The sequence below is a fragment of the Didymosphaeria variabile genome, assembly GCF_027946475.1.
Source record: "Didymosphaeria variabile strain IMI 356815 chromosome Unknown scaffold_6, whole genome shotgun sequence".
NCBI lineage: Eukaryota > Fungi > Ascomycota > Dothideomycetes > Pleosporales > Didymosphaeriaceae > Didymosphaeria > Didymosphaeria variabile.
In genome coordinates, this window is record NW_026611625.1 from 2,253,166 (window position 1) to 2,270,713 (window position 17,548).

A 17,548-nucleotide genomic window follows, 5' to 3' on the forward strand; every position below is an offset into this window, starting at 1 on the left:
CTATTCACCCATCGCTATCTTTACTACAGTTATGCTCGGCACGGTAATGACTCTGGCAGCGATCGGAATTGGTTTCATGCCGTTCAACAAGGGCATGAATCTGGCGGGGAGCTGTAGCGCAGCGATGAGTGCGGCATGCCACGAAGTAGACGAAGTAGACGGATTTGAGGCTGCGCGGAGCAAGCTGCAGTGGGGCGTGGTCGGTGTAAACGCAGAGGGCGTGGGGCATTGCACATTCTCGACAAGAGAGGTAGAGATGCCGAAGGTTGGACAAACGTATGCTGGGCGGACTACTACTGCAGCGATGCCTGTTCGTGAGCGATGACGTGGAGTCGCATACTTGCATCGAAGACTTCCTCCGAACAACACAATCCGACCTTGGTGTCGGGTATCGGACGCCTAGACACTCCGAAAAGCTACCTCGAACGACCTTTTTCTCATTTGGGTGGTGTAATCGCTTTCTCCACCGGGACAAGTTGCGATGTTCCAATGATAACAATCCCTGCAGTGCATTTGTGCCCACGTACGGCACCTTGGCTGTTCACCGCATGTCTGGTTCGAACCCCACCGCAGACCGCTCAGCCGCACTCATCGTAAGCCATGCGTTACAGCCATGCATCGTCGGGCCCTGGAGGACGCTGGACATTGTACGGTTCGCACCATTGGTCGGGCGCAACTGAGTATCAAATAGGCCTAGTCTGGCGTAGGCTGTGCTGTCCAATGGCCGCAACTCGGAGCCACGAGACACCATCTCCTTGGGGATCAAGCTTCTCGCTTAATCTCTTGCATCTAGCTCGTTTGGGTAAGCTCTCTACCAAGTTGGTTTCTGCACAAAAGGATTACGTTCGCTTGCCAATCGTTTTCCAAGTCAAGCTTTAGCAAGCTTTTGGACCCCTTGGGGTCTCGTTGACTATACCTACTTCGGTTCGTATGGCGACGGCCTGCTCAGCCTTGCTGCCCCCAACAGCCATGACTCTGGTTGGGGCTTACAGCCCACACATGTCCATCGCTCAGGTCCGTGGTCCCGGACGCCGATCCGAGGCATACAGTATATAGGAAAGAGCTTGCACCAGAGTGTCATTGTCCCATCTACACAGCAACAACCCTTCTGCAAAGCTTCGTCTCGCGGTCAAGCCGACCTTCATCCCCACGCACGTCATTTCCTCGTACCATTGCATGGCTTCCTCATCAAGTATGCATGTCGCCTACCTGGTTGCACGCAAATTAAGAGATCACAACGACAACAACAATGGCACCGATGATGCCTGCCCTACAGATCCCATCAACGTCCCAGCGGATCAGATGAAGCCTGTCGTCGGCTCGTTAATGTTCCACGACTTCGCAACTATCTTATCCGGCGCATGCAGTCTTGCAGCGCTTCTGATCGTCTCGGTAGCCGTCATTCGACATGCCACCAACTTTTCGAATCCCATCCAGCAGCGACAAGTCATCCGTATCTTGATGCTCGTGCCATGGGTTGCCTTGTTCTCATTCCTGATCGTCTGGCAAGAGGACGTTGGAGAGTATCTAGTTGAGTCGCTGGACTTCGGATGTTCCATCGCCATCTCGGCATTCTTGCTGTTGCTCTGCGACTACATCCTTTCGAATCCCGGAGGCTTCGACCAACTCTTTGGCCAGGGCGCATCCAAGGTCGCAAGAGAAGGCGTGGACAGCCCTAAATGGCTCAAGGTAAGCCCATCACACGCACACCTGATCGTCAATTCGTCTAACACATCTTTCAGCGAACATGGTACATGGTCCTCCAATACTTGCCCGTCTCCATCATCGTCTGGATGGCGACCGCCATCTCCCTCGCCGTCGGTACTTACTGCGGCGCCTCTAACAAGCCCAAATTCGCACACATCTGGCTTTCAGTCATCAAGATGGCATCCACCACCTTCGCCGTCCTCGCTTGTCTGCGCTTCTACAAGATGCAGAAAACCCAGCTCACGCCGCATAAGGTCATGCTGAAGTTCCTCGCCTTCAAGGGCATCATCGGTCTCAACGCCCTCCAGGTGTTCATTATCGGCATCCTTGTGGGCAACGGCACGATCAAGCCCAACGAGCACATGACGTACCACGACATCAAGACTGCGCTGCCGAGTCTGCTTCTGGCGTGCGAGATGCCTCTCTTTGCGACTCTGTTGTTCTTCGCGTTCCCGGTGAGCGTGTACAAGGCTGAGGGCTGTGGCCCGGCCGCGGGGCCAATCACGGCCATGGCACAGGCTTTCAACATTACCGATCTGATGAGCTGTTTTGTCAGGGGTCCGATGAGGCTGCTGAGGGAGCAGCAGTGGGGCATGCAGCGGGCCCAGAGTTTTCCTCTACATGCTGAGGGTGGCGTCGTCGTGAGTGAGGGCGGATACAGTGCGGGTGCGTACAATGCGCAACAAAGCGGGTACAGTACGCATCCTCCAGTGTAAGCTGGTACTGCTCCGAGCTCTCTGGTTTCAAGGTCGTCTAGCCGATGATGCTGTGCAGCGTTCTTGTAATAGTTTTACGAAACTCATCCTGTTAATGTTCACTCATCGTACATGTTGAGCACATCTTCTTGTCGCGTGTTCTTTAACGCTACGCATGACATTGACTGCACAAGTGAGCTCGTGCACGCCATTGGCAAGACATGGTATGAGTGCACATGCCAGATGCTAGCAATTAGCGGAGCTTTCCGTGAGCGTGCCAGCCTCCCCCAGCTTACCTGCTGACTAGTCCTGTTGAAGATGTGTACGATGAACAGGGCGTAAGAGTCTCGCATTTCATAAAATGCTTCGTACCAAAATCGGGGGGCTTACACGACTGAGGTTTCTGCATCGGTTGGCATCATCAGATCACTAAGTAGAAAAGTTCCTGTTATGACGTGACAGTATATAATGATTAGAGAAAGAAGGTGCTCTGCGTTCCGAGCACATGTACAAAGAACTGCTAAAATCCGAAGAAGATGCCCACAACCCCAACGCTATGCTGTACCAAAAAGGACCGTTCGATTACCACTTCCTACGCTTCTCATCTCCACCCCGTCTTCTCCGCAGTTACCGACATTGTCCGTTTACGCCTCGCACAGAAGCGTAAAGTCACTGACATCTGTCTCCACAGCGCTCTCCTGTCCATCCAAATCTGCGAACGTCTTCTGCTCATTCAGAAGCCCAACCTGCTTGCCTTCGCCATCACGGATGATGCAGAAAATGCCCGCGCCGTTAGAGGTAGACTGGATGCTGGTGGCGATGATGCGGCCGTTGCGGTCGAGAGCCGTGCCGGCGAAGTCGTGGAGGAAAGTCACGGCATTGCCGTCAGCGAGGATGGAGCTGCCGACGTTGGCGCCCGAGGCGTCGTTGGAGACGGCGAAATTGAGGGTGGGGAGGGTTTGGCGGGCGTGCTTGGCGGGGGCGGCCAGAGAGGCGGCGAAGAGGGCGGTGAGGGTGATGAAGGTGTACATGTTGAAGATTGGTGATGGTGATTGAATGGTGTGTAGGTGAGAGGCTGGTAAGTGGTTAAGGTTTTGTCGATGGTAGTGAAGATGCGATGAGCTGTTGTGATGATGGATGAAAGCGCGAAGACGCAAGCCTGCTTTATACACTTCTCATCGCCTTCAGGTCTATCGTCGCCATTATTAGACCGAGCAGGAAGTTCACCCCTCTACACTCTTTTCGATCATGCCTCTGGCTTCGCCCTCTCCAAAGTGACATTGTCAATCAAGCTGGAGACATCCAAGACCTGCGTGAGAACTCCGCCATCGTCTGTTCTAATCCATCTTCAATCGATGTGTAATCTGCACGATGCTAATTCGCCCTCTTCTCTCATCCGACTTAGTCGTGTTGGTGGCAGCCCTTCAGCGTCTTACGCCCGAACGACTCAGCCGCAGTCGCGCTGTCCACGTGCACGCCTTCTCTCTCTCTCTGCCCCAAGTCTAGCTTGCGAGACTGGAGATACGTTGCTGACATTGTTGTATCTTATTTCCAAGATCTCGCGTGATTAGTCGACAAGTGAGACATTTGCCTCGCTGGGGGCTATTTGTAGGCCCGCTGACGCTTGGCCAGCTGTCAGAAATCATACTTTCGTGAGCGTAGGCAATATGGCGGTTTCAGGTCCTAAAAGAGGTCTTGGAGAGTGATGTGCAGCTGGGATTAAACCTGGGGCGCAGATGCACGTGTCCAGCCAGCTGAAGTTGTTGAGTGCGCTCTGATGCGACGTTGGAGCTTGTATGTCAAGGCAGGCCTGATGGGTCTATTTCGAGATTTTCCATCAGAATTATCAAAAGGGAGAAGCATTAAGGTGGATTACCGTGCAAAAATGAGGCCTTTCCGTGAGCATCTGCAGTGCCCAGGTGGTATATGTGCTCGTGGAGGACAGCGCCGTCGAAGGAACCTAAAATGAAGTTCCATCAGTTCAACGTAGAACAAAAGGTAAGGCCATGGTATGAAGCATTGCGATGGTGCCGTTCTTAGCGTGAATGAGGATGTGTGGTCGCACTTGCAGATCTGCTCCGCGTTTCTGGCAGTAGTTAGCGATCAATCTGGATGAGTAATGTCAACGATTACCAAGCACATCAACTTCGAAGATACACTTCTACGCGTTGGATCTGAACGATGTAGAAATTAGTTTCTCAATCCTCACCAAGGTTGCACTCCAGATTGTGAACCCCGTCACCTAATGCTCTACTTACCTGGGAAACCTGGATCTTACAATGCCGTTCAAAGCCGTCTTCTTTGATTTCATGGGCACCTGCCTCGATTGGCACTCCAGTGTACTTAGTATGCTCCCTCCCACCATACAATCTGACGAGGCATCATCGCTGGCACTCCAATGGCGCCAACAGTACTTCAACCTCAACGCTACCCGTGTTGAAGCCAACCAGGGCGTTGAGCCTTTCGACACTACACTAGGCCGGGCTTTGGACCATGTGCTCAGCCACAAATTTTCGCATCTAGCATCACACTTCGATACTGAAGCCTTGAGTAAGGCAATCCGTGCGTTCCACAATCAGAAAGCGTGGCCTGATGTCGCTGCCGCGTTGCAAGCTCTCCGCTCTGCTGGACTAGAGACCTTCGTTCACGCAAATGGGAGCACACGTCTGCAACTTGATATTGTCGCTTCTTCTGGTTTGAACCCAGAGTTTAATATGCTCTTCTCGTCCGAACTGCTTGGACTGTACATGCCTGCTCCGGAAGCATACCACAAGGCCCTCCGGCTGATCGATGCTCAGCCTCATGAGGTAGTCAAGGTGGCGGCACATGCGTGGGATTTGCGTGGTGCGAAGGAGTTGGGAATCAAGACGGTGTACGTTAGGCGGTGGACGGACGATGTTGAAGAGGATATGGATGCGCTAAGACACGAATTCGACGGGCTCTTGGAGAGCATGGAGGGCCTGCCCGGTGAGATTGAGCGACTGAATGTCGTAAGATAGTAAAAGAGTGGGAAATTGAGTAAAATGTTGGCTCTGCATTTCCGTCAAGATGAGGCATACGTTGTGGTTAGAGTCACTACAGTTGCTACCATGTAGGTCATGAATAGCCGATATTGAAGCACCGTAGGACCGGATGCGTGACACTTCAGCATTTCGCTACGCTCTAGAGTCGAACAATGGTGCGCAGCAGGGGTACCGCGGGAGACTCTGTTTGTATTCATTGAAGAAGGAGTTCTCTCTATCTACTCTTTTGGCATTAACCTTTCGTATACTCATATCTCGTACAATAATTATCGTAACATGTCGTGATCGTGGTTGAACCGCTCATGGCTGTTCCACTTGTATCTCTTTCGAGATCCCTATCTCCTTGAGCGTGCAATCCATCTCTCCAGTTGTCTCGTACGTATACCTTGCCGAATCGACCTCTCGTGATTCAACATTCGTGCTCAACTTCGAGTCCTTCCTCGACATCGACTCCCGCTTGGTCACGACTTGAAAGTCGGTCCCACCGATGCTCTGGAAAGCCATACCTTCCTCGACCTCGCGATCTGACGGACGCCTACTGGGGTCGTTTGGACAGATTCGGTTCTGGAGTTGGCAGATGAGGTGCGACACCCATGTGTCTGCGAAGATGGGCCGGAGGACCGGCAGGCAGCATGCGATGAGGGCAGAGCTGATCTCGATGAGGCACCACATAACGACTTTGGTATTCTCCCTTATCAAGTTCGTGTGGCCGCGTCTTGTGTCTGGCGATTGGTCAGTAAAGTCTTATTGAGATTAATGGAGGCCAAGCTACCATAAGCGTCTTCCCACATAATGTACACGCGCGCGGCAGCTGCGGCGGTAGACACGAAGCCCAGCGCGAACACGGCAACAATCTGCATCTTTCTCCAGAGGGTGAAGTTCATCTTCCAGATCATGACGAGAGGTGCAACGAGGATCAGAACATCGATAAACAGATCAGAAAAGCACAGCGCTACGTTCGCGCCGCCTGTGTCGCCGCAAAACTGCTGGATGGTTTGCACGGTCGTCCAGTACGCCCAAGGTCTCGTACCGCATTGGAAGATACTCGCAAAGATGAAGGCAAACGCCCACACGACCAGTAGGACGCAAAGGAAGATGGAATAGTAATGGAAGAAGCGGCTGATGTGGAAGACTCGGCGGTAGAGAAATATGACACTGAGTTTGATTGGCGCCAGCGCTACGACCGTTATAATGGGAACGATCCACGAATACTGGTATTGGTATTAGCAAACCTGGTTCGTGGGACACCGAGGACGGTAGTCGCACCTTGACGTTGGGGCCTTCCCTCCACGAGCGGAGCAGAGCACCGGTTACCGGGTCGAGATTGGAATTTCCTCCGAAGAGACCTCTCCTCGTGCCTTTCCATACTTTAGCTAGGGTACAATAAGGCAATATAAGAGACCCGACTCACCATCGAGAATGACTCCCGCTACACCCCACAGCCCAATCTTGACCTCACTATCAGCACTACTTTGAGAAGTATTGCAGGACCCTTACCAGGCCGGCCAGCGCAGTCCAGTCGTCAACACCGAATTTCTGCTTCTTGAGATTTCGCACATAGAGGCGAGCGCCGACGGCGAGGGTCGACAGCGCCGGCAAAACGCTGCACAGTACGAAAAGCCCCGCAGCATTGGTCGACATGGTTCAGCAGCTTGCAATTTGTAGGTAGCCGGCTGGAGGGGTACAACTCAACTGTGCCGTTGTCGCGCGGGCACCTGCGGTGTCCGAGGAGTTTATCTAGCATAGAATCGGATGCCAGCATCGCGCACGCAACGAGAGGAGAATCCTTCGCTGTAGCGTGTTGGAATACGACGGCATCCAACACGCGGTGGGATGTTGACCCTTGGCCCTTTGCGGGGCGCCCGCAGCGAAAACCAACCGCTGCCTAACGCACGATGGAGTAATAAGGCAAGCCACCGAACGACGATGGTGGCGTCGCGTTCTCGATCGTCTACACACATGTGTAGTCGCTGCGCTTGGCCGCAATTGTCAAGTCCCCTACAATGACCCTGTACCGTACGCTCTGCGTTTGGTAGGTAGAGGTGGAGGTAGGCGGCCGAGATGGCACCGAGGGCTTGGTTCAGGACTTGAACTTCAGGCATTGAGAATGCCATAGGGCTGGGCGCCGCATACGATCGGCAATGGACGCATGTACACATCCACATCTTTCAGAAGATGTTCAGGGTCTTCAGCGTCTTCAGCGTCTAGTAGATCAACTTCACATCCACCTCAAGCGACCATGCATCGAGAGAAAATGGTTTAGAAATCAGTCTTTGTGAGCTGGAAGAACTTCCAGCTACTCGAGTAGTCCCCCATACATACACGCGGCTGAGCTGACGTAGAGCTAGTGATAAGGCACGTGCCGTCTATTCGTCTCGTCTATTTGTCTAAGCTGATTATATGAACAATGCTGAACAACAAAATGTATTCCCACGAATCCGCCCAAAGCCGCCTCCGGTGGTGCCCACGCTATGCAAACGCTGCTCAACATATTAGAAGCGCCGAACCAAGCATCTCCCAAACCCCCAGAACCAAGAAATGCGTCTATCAGAAAACCCCGTCGACTCGTCTATATCCCTAATCCAGGCGCTGGAAATGCTGACGTAAGAACTCTATCTATATGTAATGAATCAATGGATGAGAATCTCGGAGGTTGGAGCCGGTGGCGCCCATGTATATGTACAGTCCTCCGTGTTGTCGTATTGCGGCACTTCGTGACAGTTTACCGCTTCTCCAAGCCAATTTTACAAGCCGGAGAGATCAGTGCTGGAACGTTTCAAACCCGAAAGGTCTGTCGTGGAACGTTTGAGGCCGGAAAGATCAGTGGTGGATCGCTTCAGGCCTGACAGGTCGGCAGCGTCTCTCTTGAGTCCTGAAAGGTCGGCGGTCGAACGCTTTAGCCCGGAGAGGTCGGTGGCTGCTCTCTTCAATCCACTGAGGTCGACAGTTGATCGCTTGAGTCCAGAAAGGTCGGTGGTCGAGCGCTTCAACCCACTGAGGTCGGCGCTGGATCTTTTCAATCCGCTGAGGTCAGTGGATGCTCGCTGAACGAGCTCGACGATCCACCGCTTGAGGCCAGATAGGTCTGTGCTTGACCGTTCCTTCAGACCTGATAAGTCTGTACTCGAACGCTTCAACCCGGACAAATCGGTGCTCGAGCGCTTCAATCCGCTCAAATCGGCAGCAGCCGGATCAGCGCTGCGCTTGAGTCCTGAGAGGTCCCTTTCTATCTGCGAGGCTGCGAATTCGCTACCCCATGCGATAGGAGCAGCAGTAACCTGGAGCGCCATGCTCAGGGCAACGGTGGCGATAGCGAATACGGAACGCATATTGACCAGGATGGTAGATAAGGCCGTCAGGTGGAAGAGGTGCAGATGGCAAACTTGAGGTACCGATGCTCAGTGGTGTAAGAGTCCGTTGCGTGGAGACTTATGTGGCAGCCTTGGTGCGTTGGTGGAGGCTTTGTATAGACCCTTACTGCTGTGAAGATGCTGATCTTGTGGTAGTTCGTGATGCTCGTTTTCGGCCGAACAAGTCAGTGTATATGTATACACAATATCGGCCCTCAGACACATTGCCTGCTCCACATTGAAGCTCGTCTCAGCGACCGGTTCCCTATGACGGTGGCCGTACGGGCTCCATGAACCTCGATTATTTTCCACGGGTACCATCATCGTTGTCGCGAAGCTTAGCATGCATCGGTCAGACTACCACTTGAGAAGCCTTAGTGTGGCTTCACGACTTTCGTCGGAATCCCCGTGATGCTGTGGCACTATCCTGGATGATGGGCACCGGGATGTGAGTGATTGTCGGTCAGGGTGTGCGCTGAGCGCGGATGCACGGTTTAAAATTCGGTCTCCGAAGGACAGGCTAACGGTTTTAGGCTGTTGTTCGATATGCACGACATCCTTTCGTGCGCACGGCAGAATCAACGTCATTGATCCTTTGGATGTTGCTGGTCTGTCGTGCTTCCTTGTTCTACCTTGGCTCGTGTTGGGTCGATCGGCGATCGATCATCTGATCTTCAGCTTCGCCGTGCAGCCGCGTAGATGTCTCGTGTTGAGTCGTAGTCGCACCGCAACTGCACGTGTCACGGTCCTCCTCGCAATCCCTTCCCTTCAATAACGGCGAACCGTTGCCCCGCATGAGAGATCCCTACAGTACGCACGCCCCAATCCTTACACTATGGACCCGTTCCTACAGGCAGAGACCGCGCGCTTCTCGTAGGCGCTGGCGGCAGATTTCCGAAAGGAACAATAACGTAGGAAAACGGTCGGCAAATCTAGAAGGAACGTTAGTGTATAGCGAGTATTCGGCAAGCCACTTGAATGACCATCATCGCGTCGTCGGGCGTATCTATGAATGGAGACTACATCTATCGTTATAAGGCTTGGTAACCGCGGCAGGAAGCCATCCTAGAGCTAACCCTGCAAGTCAGGCACAAAACGTAGTTCGAACAAGATCCGGCAGGTCGGGCCTTACCGAAACGAACCAACCTACACTTTATGCGTTACCCAAGGCGTTGCATGTCTCCATTTTCAACATCGAACTTCCCTAAATGCGGATACGGAGAGTTGGCCGTGCGTGTCTGGCAATGCCCCGGAGGATTATAGAAACATTTGACGAGCTGAAGCGACGGACTCTGAAGAAGAAGTGGATACTACCTTCCGGAAACTAACAATGGTGGTGAGCATTTGGTATAGAGTTGTGTTGTCAAAGTCGTCTTGAAACTCATAGTCTTCGTCAGACTTCTCTCACTTACTTGATCCACTATCGTCACAATGGAGTTCACCCCAGGAAAACATTCTTTTGTTAAAATTTCGATGGAAAAATCCTACGACGACGATCAGGGCTCATCAGTGCAGTACGATGTGTCCGAGGCGCTGTTGGGGGCATCGAGCTCACCTTGCGTCTCAAACAGAGGATCCAAGTCTCCGAAAACTTGGATCAAACACAACACTGTGAAGATCCTGTTGACCTTCGCTTTGGTCGTCATTGCGTTCGAGAGCATTTATATTGTTGAAATCCAACGGAGAGCGAACATACGCTTCCTTGGGCCGAGTATGTCACTGCCAACAACCACAACCTCCGTATTTCGTGTTCACTGACGGACTCCAGCGGGTTTGAGCCGTGAGCGGACGGTTCCCCGGACAATCTATGCGCATTCAAAATACATGTCCAACGATGAGGACGTGGCATCCAGGGCATGGGACGAGATCCTTGCGGGTCACGGAGTGATTGCCCTCGATGCCGAATATGTTGCGGAGAAGAATCTCCCACCGAGTGTGGCTCTCCTGGACGACAGTGGAAACTTCATGTACGTGATTGAAGCGTACCATGCTATGCATTGCACCGTAAGTCACGTCTTGCAGGGCAGACCAAACTTTCACTGACGCAACTTCAGAAAGTAATTCGCGAGCACTACATATTGATGGAGCAAGGTCGTGCCTGGAACTGGTCCCGTCCGCATGACATGCATTGCTTCGATGCGCTGCGACAATACATCATGTGCAACGTTGATGACACTATTCTTTGGACGAATGGCCATAGAGAGACTGGCCATGGGCAGGAGAAGAAGTGCAATGACTGGGATGCACTTCGGGACTATGCGGAGTCGAAGTCGGCCAACTATTTCGATGTGGAGCCAGAGAAGGGCATCATGCACTTGGACAACTATCATGCTGGTGATGGACTGACATGGTAGTTTGCGGCGTGGGAAATGGATGGGGCGGAGAAGGTGTGCACTGTATTGGTATGATGATGTTAGAACGAGCCATCATAATCCAAATTTCTCTCAATCTTGACAGTATCGCTTGCACTCTCGAAATCCATGATGTCCTGCTAATGGCCCCTTCTTCGGTCCAGCCCTCCACATCTAGTCATTCCGTTTGCTCCACTCGGTGTAAGAAATGGGTCCAGGGCTCGTTCGTAGTGTGCGCTAATAAAGACTTAGCGCTCAAGTGCGGCAGCCGTAGCGTCGGTATACGAAAATGGAGTGGATCATATCAAAACCCCGACACTGGCAACTGCATCCGAAGTGCAAATGCCACGAGAGGGTCCAACCAACTGGGCCAAGAAGTGTCAAAAAAGCTTTGGCCTGCGCGCACCGAGGCGATGGTAGGGCTCGAAATGTGGGGGAAATAAGTTCAATGGGTCCGGGATACCTTGTTCCACGACAGAGGCATGTGAACGAAGTGTGCTTAGAACAGACACACCGTACGGAGAAGGCCGCAAGGCCGTGCCAATGCCCTACTCGACCACTTCTGTTCAGTCTTGCATCCATGGCCGAGTCAGCATATCGGCCGCTTTAGGCAGGTCCATGTTGTTGGTGATGTGGAGTTGATCAGTGGCGATCAGGAATGCACAAAGAGGCTGAATTGCCCTAGAATGATCTTTGAACGGTTTATTAGACAGAATCGTTGTTTCCAGTCCTCACAGATTGGCTGTACACGTGGTCATATCTTTATTTCGAAGCCATTTCCGACCAAAGTAGCTCCTCAAGTGTCGTGATGTTCGCCACCTAGTTTTTCGTGTAAGCAATGCCAACGGCTTCGGTCAGCGAGCCGATTATCTATTCAGTCAAGCGCCGCCGAACACTTAGAAGCAACATTATAGGAACATGTAGGTAGAATGCACAGTCACGTTTGAATTCCCCGCGGCGCCCATTGCACTTGTACATCATGTATCATGCCGGGGTGCACGTCTCCAAATAGAAACAGAGCGTGCCTCCTTCCAAGCTCTTGCATCGGGAGATTACCTGTGGCGCAATTGATCTTCAGAGCGTTCTAGACGCCTAATGTATCAGCCCCTTTCTGCCTTTATGCTCAGAAAGCCGGTAATGCTTGAGCATGAAAACCCAAAGAAAATAAGGTACCCAAGCACAAGTGCCAACAATCACCATCAATGCTTGCGCATCACCGTATGCATGCACAGGCGCTTGTCTCTCCGGGCTTTCCCACGGCAGAGCAAGCTGCACCAAAAGCGAGGCGTAGATAGAAGCGGTCTGGTTCTTCGACTGCTCCCAGATATAGCATGAGCTTCGTGGGAACGATTTGCGTCCAGATCGCAGCTGACGATGTTGAAAGTGTTGGTGATGTAGCCGACTTAAGCGACGGAGAGCTGAAAGACGAATTGCAGATAGTAGCCGAAGTACATCTTGTACGAGCTGACGGGGTGAGTTGATCTTTGATACACCTTCAAATGACGCGACTCACTTAAAAGCAATCCACGCGTTACAGCTCCGCTCAGCATACAAGCGGCTACGACAGATCGGACTCTCAGAAGTTGGGAAGGGAAGCACGTCTTCGGAACCCAAAATTTGCCCCAGCCCGTGAAGAGCACTAACAGGAGGAATCCGAATACCATCATGCAAATGATCATAGACGCTTTCCATCCATCTTTCTGATACGCGGCGAGACTGAAAGGTAGGGGGAAGATCGAGAAGCTAACGCAGACTAAGACAAGACCCACTACATCAAATCCGGTGCACCAGTGACGGATGCTTTGTAAAAGAGTACCACCGCTCCTTTCCCTAACCATGACATCTTGTTGTTTGGCTCTTGTGGACAGGACAAGGAAGATGTCGAGCACGTGTTTCATTCCGTTCATGCCGATCCAGTAGAGCACTGGAGTGGCACAGTAGGTTTATACGTTCTGGCAGACGGCCATTAGACCCAGGGCTACATTAGTAGAGTATCGTTAAGGGATGTGGTTAAACTCTTGCGGTCGTGTTACGAGGTCGATGGACTCGACGAGTGGTAGCTTCGAGTTGCCGTCTGCCAGGTTCGCTACAATGCGAAAGTACGTACCTGTGAATTTGGTATATCCTGATATGGGCAATCAACCTTGAAGCACGACAGGCACATGTTCAACTACTTCAACTAGTCCAATGCAGCTGGTCTATGTTTATATATAGCCATCTGGAAGGGCTGTTATTCTATACATGTGGAACTTCGATATCGTAACTTCGGTATATACATTATCATTCGATGTTATTAGATCTCTAGTGACTGAGATGGATATTGCATCACTACAAAGGCCAGTGCAAAAGCTTCTCTAAGACCTTGGTGCACGGCCGTTGTAGTCCATACCCGGAGCAGCGGTGTAATTGGCGAAGCAGTCGTAGTTGAAGTCGATCTCACTGCTTCGGTTTTGGAGGACTGAAACGACGTTGTCAAAGGAGCAGAGACCGTTTGGATCCTCGGGACAGCCGGGGTAGTGGCTGATGGGGATGACGGCGTCGTTGCTATTATACATGTTAGACGGTGCAAATCTAACGAAGCAGTGCAAAGAAGGTTACTTACACGATGAAACGGATCTGCTTGGTTGGCTGGTAGGCAGGACAAGACAGGATTTGAGTGGTGAAATGCGTGGCGAAGGGCACGATCTTGCTCGCTACAAAGCTGTTCTGGCCGCGGTTACCCTTGGCACTGAGTGGCGGGCCGTCGAACAAAGCGGTCAGGTTAAATGCGGTCAGCGTATCGAGGACGACAACCTCATGCGTAGCATCCGCATAGATGGACTGGTTGAGCGGGAAGTACGTCGATGTGTTGTCGAAGGTCTCGTTCAGTGCCGAGTTCGCTTGGGGATATTTTCCCGTGAAACGCGCAAGGAACTCATCTAGGAAGCCCTTGCCTTGAGCCGCAGCCACCGGAGAACCAGGACCGTTATTATAGTAGAAAGACTAGGGAAGCGGTCAGTCGGCTTATCATATGCACAATGGGCACGGGCAGCGGGCATCATACCAGATCGTAGTAGTACTCATAGTTCAGGAAGTCTTCTTGGCTGAACAGGTCGCAGAAGGCAGAATATCCGAGAGCGTGGGTCTCATACGAGCAGAGTTGAAGCATAGCAATGGCATCGGTAGACGTGAAATTGATACCCGAGACCTGGTAGCGTGAGCATGCAAAATTCCACCTAAGCTATGGGCACGATAACAACTTACCTGCGGCTGGAGCCGAGCGATGGTAGCGTTGAAGGCATTGTTGGCGAACTGTGCAGCGACGGTGCTACCGATGCTGCCTCGAGCCTTGATGTTGGAATTGGGGCAAACCTCGTATGGAGCGCCAGAGTTATTCACGGTAGAGTTCTCGACCAGAATTTCGATGTTGACCTGATCAAGATATTCAGGCACACCGAAAAAGCCGGCAGCAAAGTTCTCAGCCGTCTTCACCATGCGGTCTTGCGACTGTGTACGGAAGACAGGCAGAGTGCCTGCTTCTGTGAAGTTGTTGAGCAGTTGCCCGTACAATTGTCTGTAGGCGACGCCCAAGAGGAAGTTTTGACTGCGTCCGAAAGGGGTGAGGAGCTCGGCGCCTAGCTTGTAGGTCCAGTTTCCGAGGAACGCGAGCTCGCCAGACACAGCGAAGCCGGTCTCGGTGGCATTCGCAACTTTTTGAGCAAACGTTTGGGGAGCTGCGTCGCTGGTGGGGTACCTGGCGCCATGACGGTAGAGCAGGTGCAACTGGGTGATGTCGCAACCATGAGGAATCAATGGATCTGCATCGGGCAAGCCGTAGTCGGCGGAACGCAGACTGTACCACGGTGAGAGGTTGCCCCAGTATTTGCTGATGTCAAAGTTAGACTCGGCATCGCTTCCATGCGGCTGAGGATTGATGAGTGGGAATTGGTTGGCGTCGCCTTCGTTGTATGGGTAGGCTGGTGCCGTCTGTGCTGCGGCAGGTTCGAGACCAGTGGGAGTGGGGCCAGGAAAGCCCACTTCGCTCTCCGGGGGAAACAAGGATGAATTGACAGCGGCTGCACGGCCAATGTTAGCATCCGGCATGGAGAAGTAAGTAAGAGCGACGTACTGCCGGTCGGGGGGAAAGCGTCAGCGGTCTCGGAGCCGGCGTCGGGTGCGGCTGAGATTGTTGTCGTCGGAGCGGCGGCGGCACTCAGAGCGAGGGCGGATACGGCAACGAGGCGCGCGACAGCAGCGGGAGACATGTTGGTCAGTCAATGCTTGTGTTCCTGAAGCGACAGGTGCAAGCTTTCGCCGAGGAGCAGCCAAGCTTTATACATGGCAAGCATCTGGCCAGAGAGGCGTTGAGGAAGTGCTCGAGGAGGGCAACGGCCTATCAGGCAACCAGGAGCAGCCTCGTGCAATTAGCAGAGAGACACTGTCGGGGCAATCGGCAGGCCCATTGCGAAAGAGGCGGAGGATGACGCGCTACGAGCGCGGCAGGGCGGGACGAATATCGATTGATCGGTTGTACGAAGTGGTCGACCGCACCGCAACCGCAACCGGGAGTCTCGGGCGACGCCGCGACACCTCGCAACACCTCGCATCGGATGGCAACGAGGTAGAGAGTAGAAGAGGCGTTGTCGAAGAGGACGCGTTGGGAAAGACGAGGCTTGGTCGGAAGCAACTGCCTGCATCGCGACTGCCGGTCGTGGTAGGATGCAACAACGCGTCCATGACGTCATTCCTGCCCCAAGCGGCAAGCGCCCTCGCCCGAACACCTCGCGTACCTTGACCCAACGATACCAGCAACCGGGTCCCTCCCATCATGGTACATGCCCACTCTGGAGCATGAGGTACACGTGCCCGTCTTACACGTCTTCATCCACTACGCCCGCTGCTCAGACGTTATCACCACGCTCGTATTTCGCATGATGCCGTCTGCTCTGACGCGGTTGCATCTCTCGTCCACGTCGCTTTTGCCGTCCAAGCTCTCCTCGTCGTGCTTCGCTGCGCTGTACACTTTCGACATCTTCGAGTACGGCCCATGCGCCGAGGTCAGCGTCGTCGTCCCGAGAGTCGACCGCTTCATCTTGCAATGCAGTTCGTATGCATGAGATCCTCCAGTGGTTTTGGACCGACTGCGAAGGCTTGTTCCCAGCAACTTGGGCAGCAACATGCTGACGAGCGGCTTGATTCCTGGCGCCGCCGCGCATATGAGTGCAACATAGATCTCGGTCGAAGTCCAGATAGAAACATCGTACATATCCCACGGCGGGTCAAATTGCTTCGTCGCACTGTTGGCTTTGGCCAATGTCGTGCCGACGCGCACCAGCCGAACGATTCCTGCAGCAACAGACAGTGACCCCAACAAAACGATGACGATTAGCACCCCCTTCTGTCGCTTGTTGAGTTTCAAGTTGAGGATTCGTGGAATGAGAATGCCCATCAATGCAACATCAATCGCCAGGTTCAAGCTCCCGTGGATGTAAAGCGTCGATATGTCTTTGAGACATTTGTCTGTAGGTCGCAGCTCGTTCCAATACAGACTCAATGGTGAGCAGGTAAAGAAAGCTTCCATCAGGAACGATATCATCGTTAGTGCCAGTGTAACCAGCAGGCCGTAGATGAGGCGCCGCCCGACTATGTCCGAGTAGAAGATTCGCAGGTAGGAGAGACACATGCTGACTTTGGGCATAGGAATCCCAAGGATGAGGAAGATTTGCGCCGCGTAAGCGTACTTCTGGCCCGTCATGGCATCCTTCATGCTAGGAGTCGCAGCAAGGTGACGTCCGGAACCATGGCTGACCTGGCCATACTGACATATTGAGTACCCCGTGGCCAGCAGCTACGGTCAATGGTTAGCAACGACGAAGCAACAACGGCAGCATCACAGCGCTTACCCATGCTGCCGACAGAGCCCAATCTTCGCTTTTCCAAGTGCCGATCAGGAACGCACGAGAGTATACACGGGCGAAGAACACAAGGCACCCAAGAGTCTGCACTGCTGCGTTGCCTGCAACGATCTGGGGAACACGACTCTCTTCCAGAAATCCGGGTGGGAACTCGCAGCTATTAGTACCGTCCATTTCCTCAAGGGCAGGGTGCTAGCATACTTGACCCGTAGTGTCGACGACACCGCTCTATTGTCGGTCAGTGAGAAGGAAACTGAAAGATACACATGTCTTCACAACATACCATTGCGCTGAGTCGATCCAAGCAGAGGGTTCGCACAGGCGATGATCGAGATACTTCCAAGAGCAGGCCGATCCTCCACCGTGGCTCCACAGTGCGCGCGAACGCTCTTCTGATATAGGGTTGGGTCTTGCCATGTCCCAGTGTATCGGTCTATATCTCCACCGCATCGCTTGCACAGGGTCTCCGCTCTAAAGAGTCGCAAAGACCATAAGGTTTGGACAGCCCGTGTCGGAAAATCCGGAAGG

The 17,548-nt window shown here is 52.9% G+C and overlaps 8 protein-coding genes across 8 annotated transcripts; 3 read left to right on the forward strand and 5 right to left on the reverse strand.

The window, feature by feature from the left end:
- Positions 1-1,176: 1,176 nt before the first annotated feature.
- N0V89_008634 (uncharacterized protein) lies at positions 1,177-2,423 on the forward strand (the record flags this gene model as incomplete). The annotated part of the gene is made up of 2 exons (XM_056217387.1): positions 1,177-1,689; positions 1,743-2,423. 2 exons carry the CDS (start codon positions 1,177-1,179, stop codon positions 2,421-2,423), a joined length of 1,194 nt encoding a protein of 397 aa, XP_056068943.1.
- Positions 2,424-3,046: 623 nt separating this feature from the next.
- Positions 3,047-3,581, reverse strand: N0V89_008635 (uncharacterized protein; the record flags this gene model as incomplete). The annotated part of the gene is made up of 2 exons (XM_056217388.1): positions 3,047-3,477; positions 3,575-3,581. 2 exons carry the CDS (start codon positions 3,579-3,581, stop codon positions 3,047-3,049), a joined length of 438 nt encoding a protein of 145 aa, XP_056068944.1.
- A 1,100-nt stretch (positions 3,582-4,681) lies between these two features.
- N0V89_008636 (uncharacterized protein) lies at positions 4,682-5,401 on the forward strand (the record flags this gene model as incomplete). Its single annotated transcript, XM_056217389.1, has 2 exons — positions 4,682-4,686; positions 4,750-5,401. The coding sequence occupies 2 exons, from the start codon at positions 4,682-4,684 to the stop codon at positions 5,399-5,401; spliced, it is 657 nt and encodes a 218-aa protein (XP_056068945.1).
- Positions 5,402-5,725: 324 nt separating this feature from the next.
- On the reverse strand, positions 5,726-7,066 carry N0V89_008637 (uncharacterized protein; the record flags this gene model as incomplete). The annotated part of the gene is made up of 5 exons (XM_056217390.1): positions 5,726-6,147; positions 6,198-6,636; positions 6,692-6,783; positions 6,837-6,873; positions 6,923-7,066. 5 exons carry the CDS (start codon positions 7,064-7,066, stop codon positions 5,726-5,728), a joined length of 1,134 nt encoding a protein of 377 aa, XP_056068946.1.
- Positions 7,067-8,169: 1,103 nt separating this feature from the next.
- N0V89_008638 (uncharacterized protein) lies at positions 8,170-8,754 on the reverse strand (the record flags this gene model as incomplete). The annotated part of the gene is made up of 1 exon (XM_056217391.1): positions 8,170-8,754. One exon carries the CDS (start codon positions 8,752-8,754, stop codon positions 8,170-8,172), a length of 585 nt encoding a protein of 194 aa, XP_056068947.1.
- Positions 8,755-10,206: 1,452 nt separating this feature from the next.
- On the forward strand, positions 10,207-11,129 carry N0V89_008639 (uncharacterized protein; the record flags this gene model as incomplete). The annotated part of the gene is made up of 3 exons (XM_056217392.1): positions 10,207-10,486; positions 10,544-10,779; positions 10,830-11,129. The coding sequence occupies 3 exons, from the start codon at positions 10,207-10,209 to the stop codon at positions 11,127-11,129; spliced, it is 816 nt and encodes a 271-aa protein (XP_056068948.1).
- Positions 11,130-13,480: 2,351 nt separating this feature from the next.
- N0V89_008640 (uncharacterized protein) lies at positions 13,481-15,370 on the reverse strand (the record flags this gene model as incomplete). Its single annotated transcript, XM_056217393.1, has 5 exons — positions 13,481-13,670; positions 13,729-14,108; positions 14,170-14,313; positions 14,370-15,181; positions 15,235-15,370. The coding sequence occupies 5 exons, from the start codon at positions 15,368-15,370 to the stop codon at positions 13,481-13,483; spliced, it is 1,662 nt and encodes a 553-aa protein (XP_056068949.1).
- A 623-nt stretch (positions 15,371-15,993) lies between these two features.
- N0V89_008641 (uncharacterized protein) lies at positions 15,994-17,194 on the reverse strand (the record flags this gene model as incomplete). The annotated part of the gene is made up of 2 exons (XM_056217394.1): positions 15,994-16,953; positions 17,009-17,194. The coding sequence occupies 2 exons, from the start codon at positions 17,192-17,194 to the stop codon at positions 15,994-15,996; spliced, it is 1,146 nt and encodes a 381-aa protein (XP_056068950.1).
- Between the last annotated feature and the right edge of the window lie 354 nt (positions 17,195-17,548).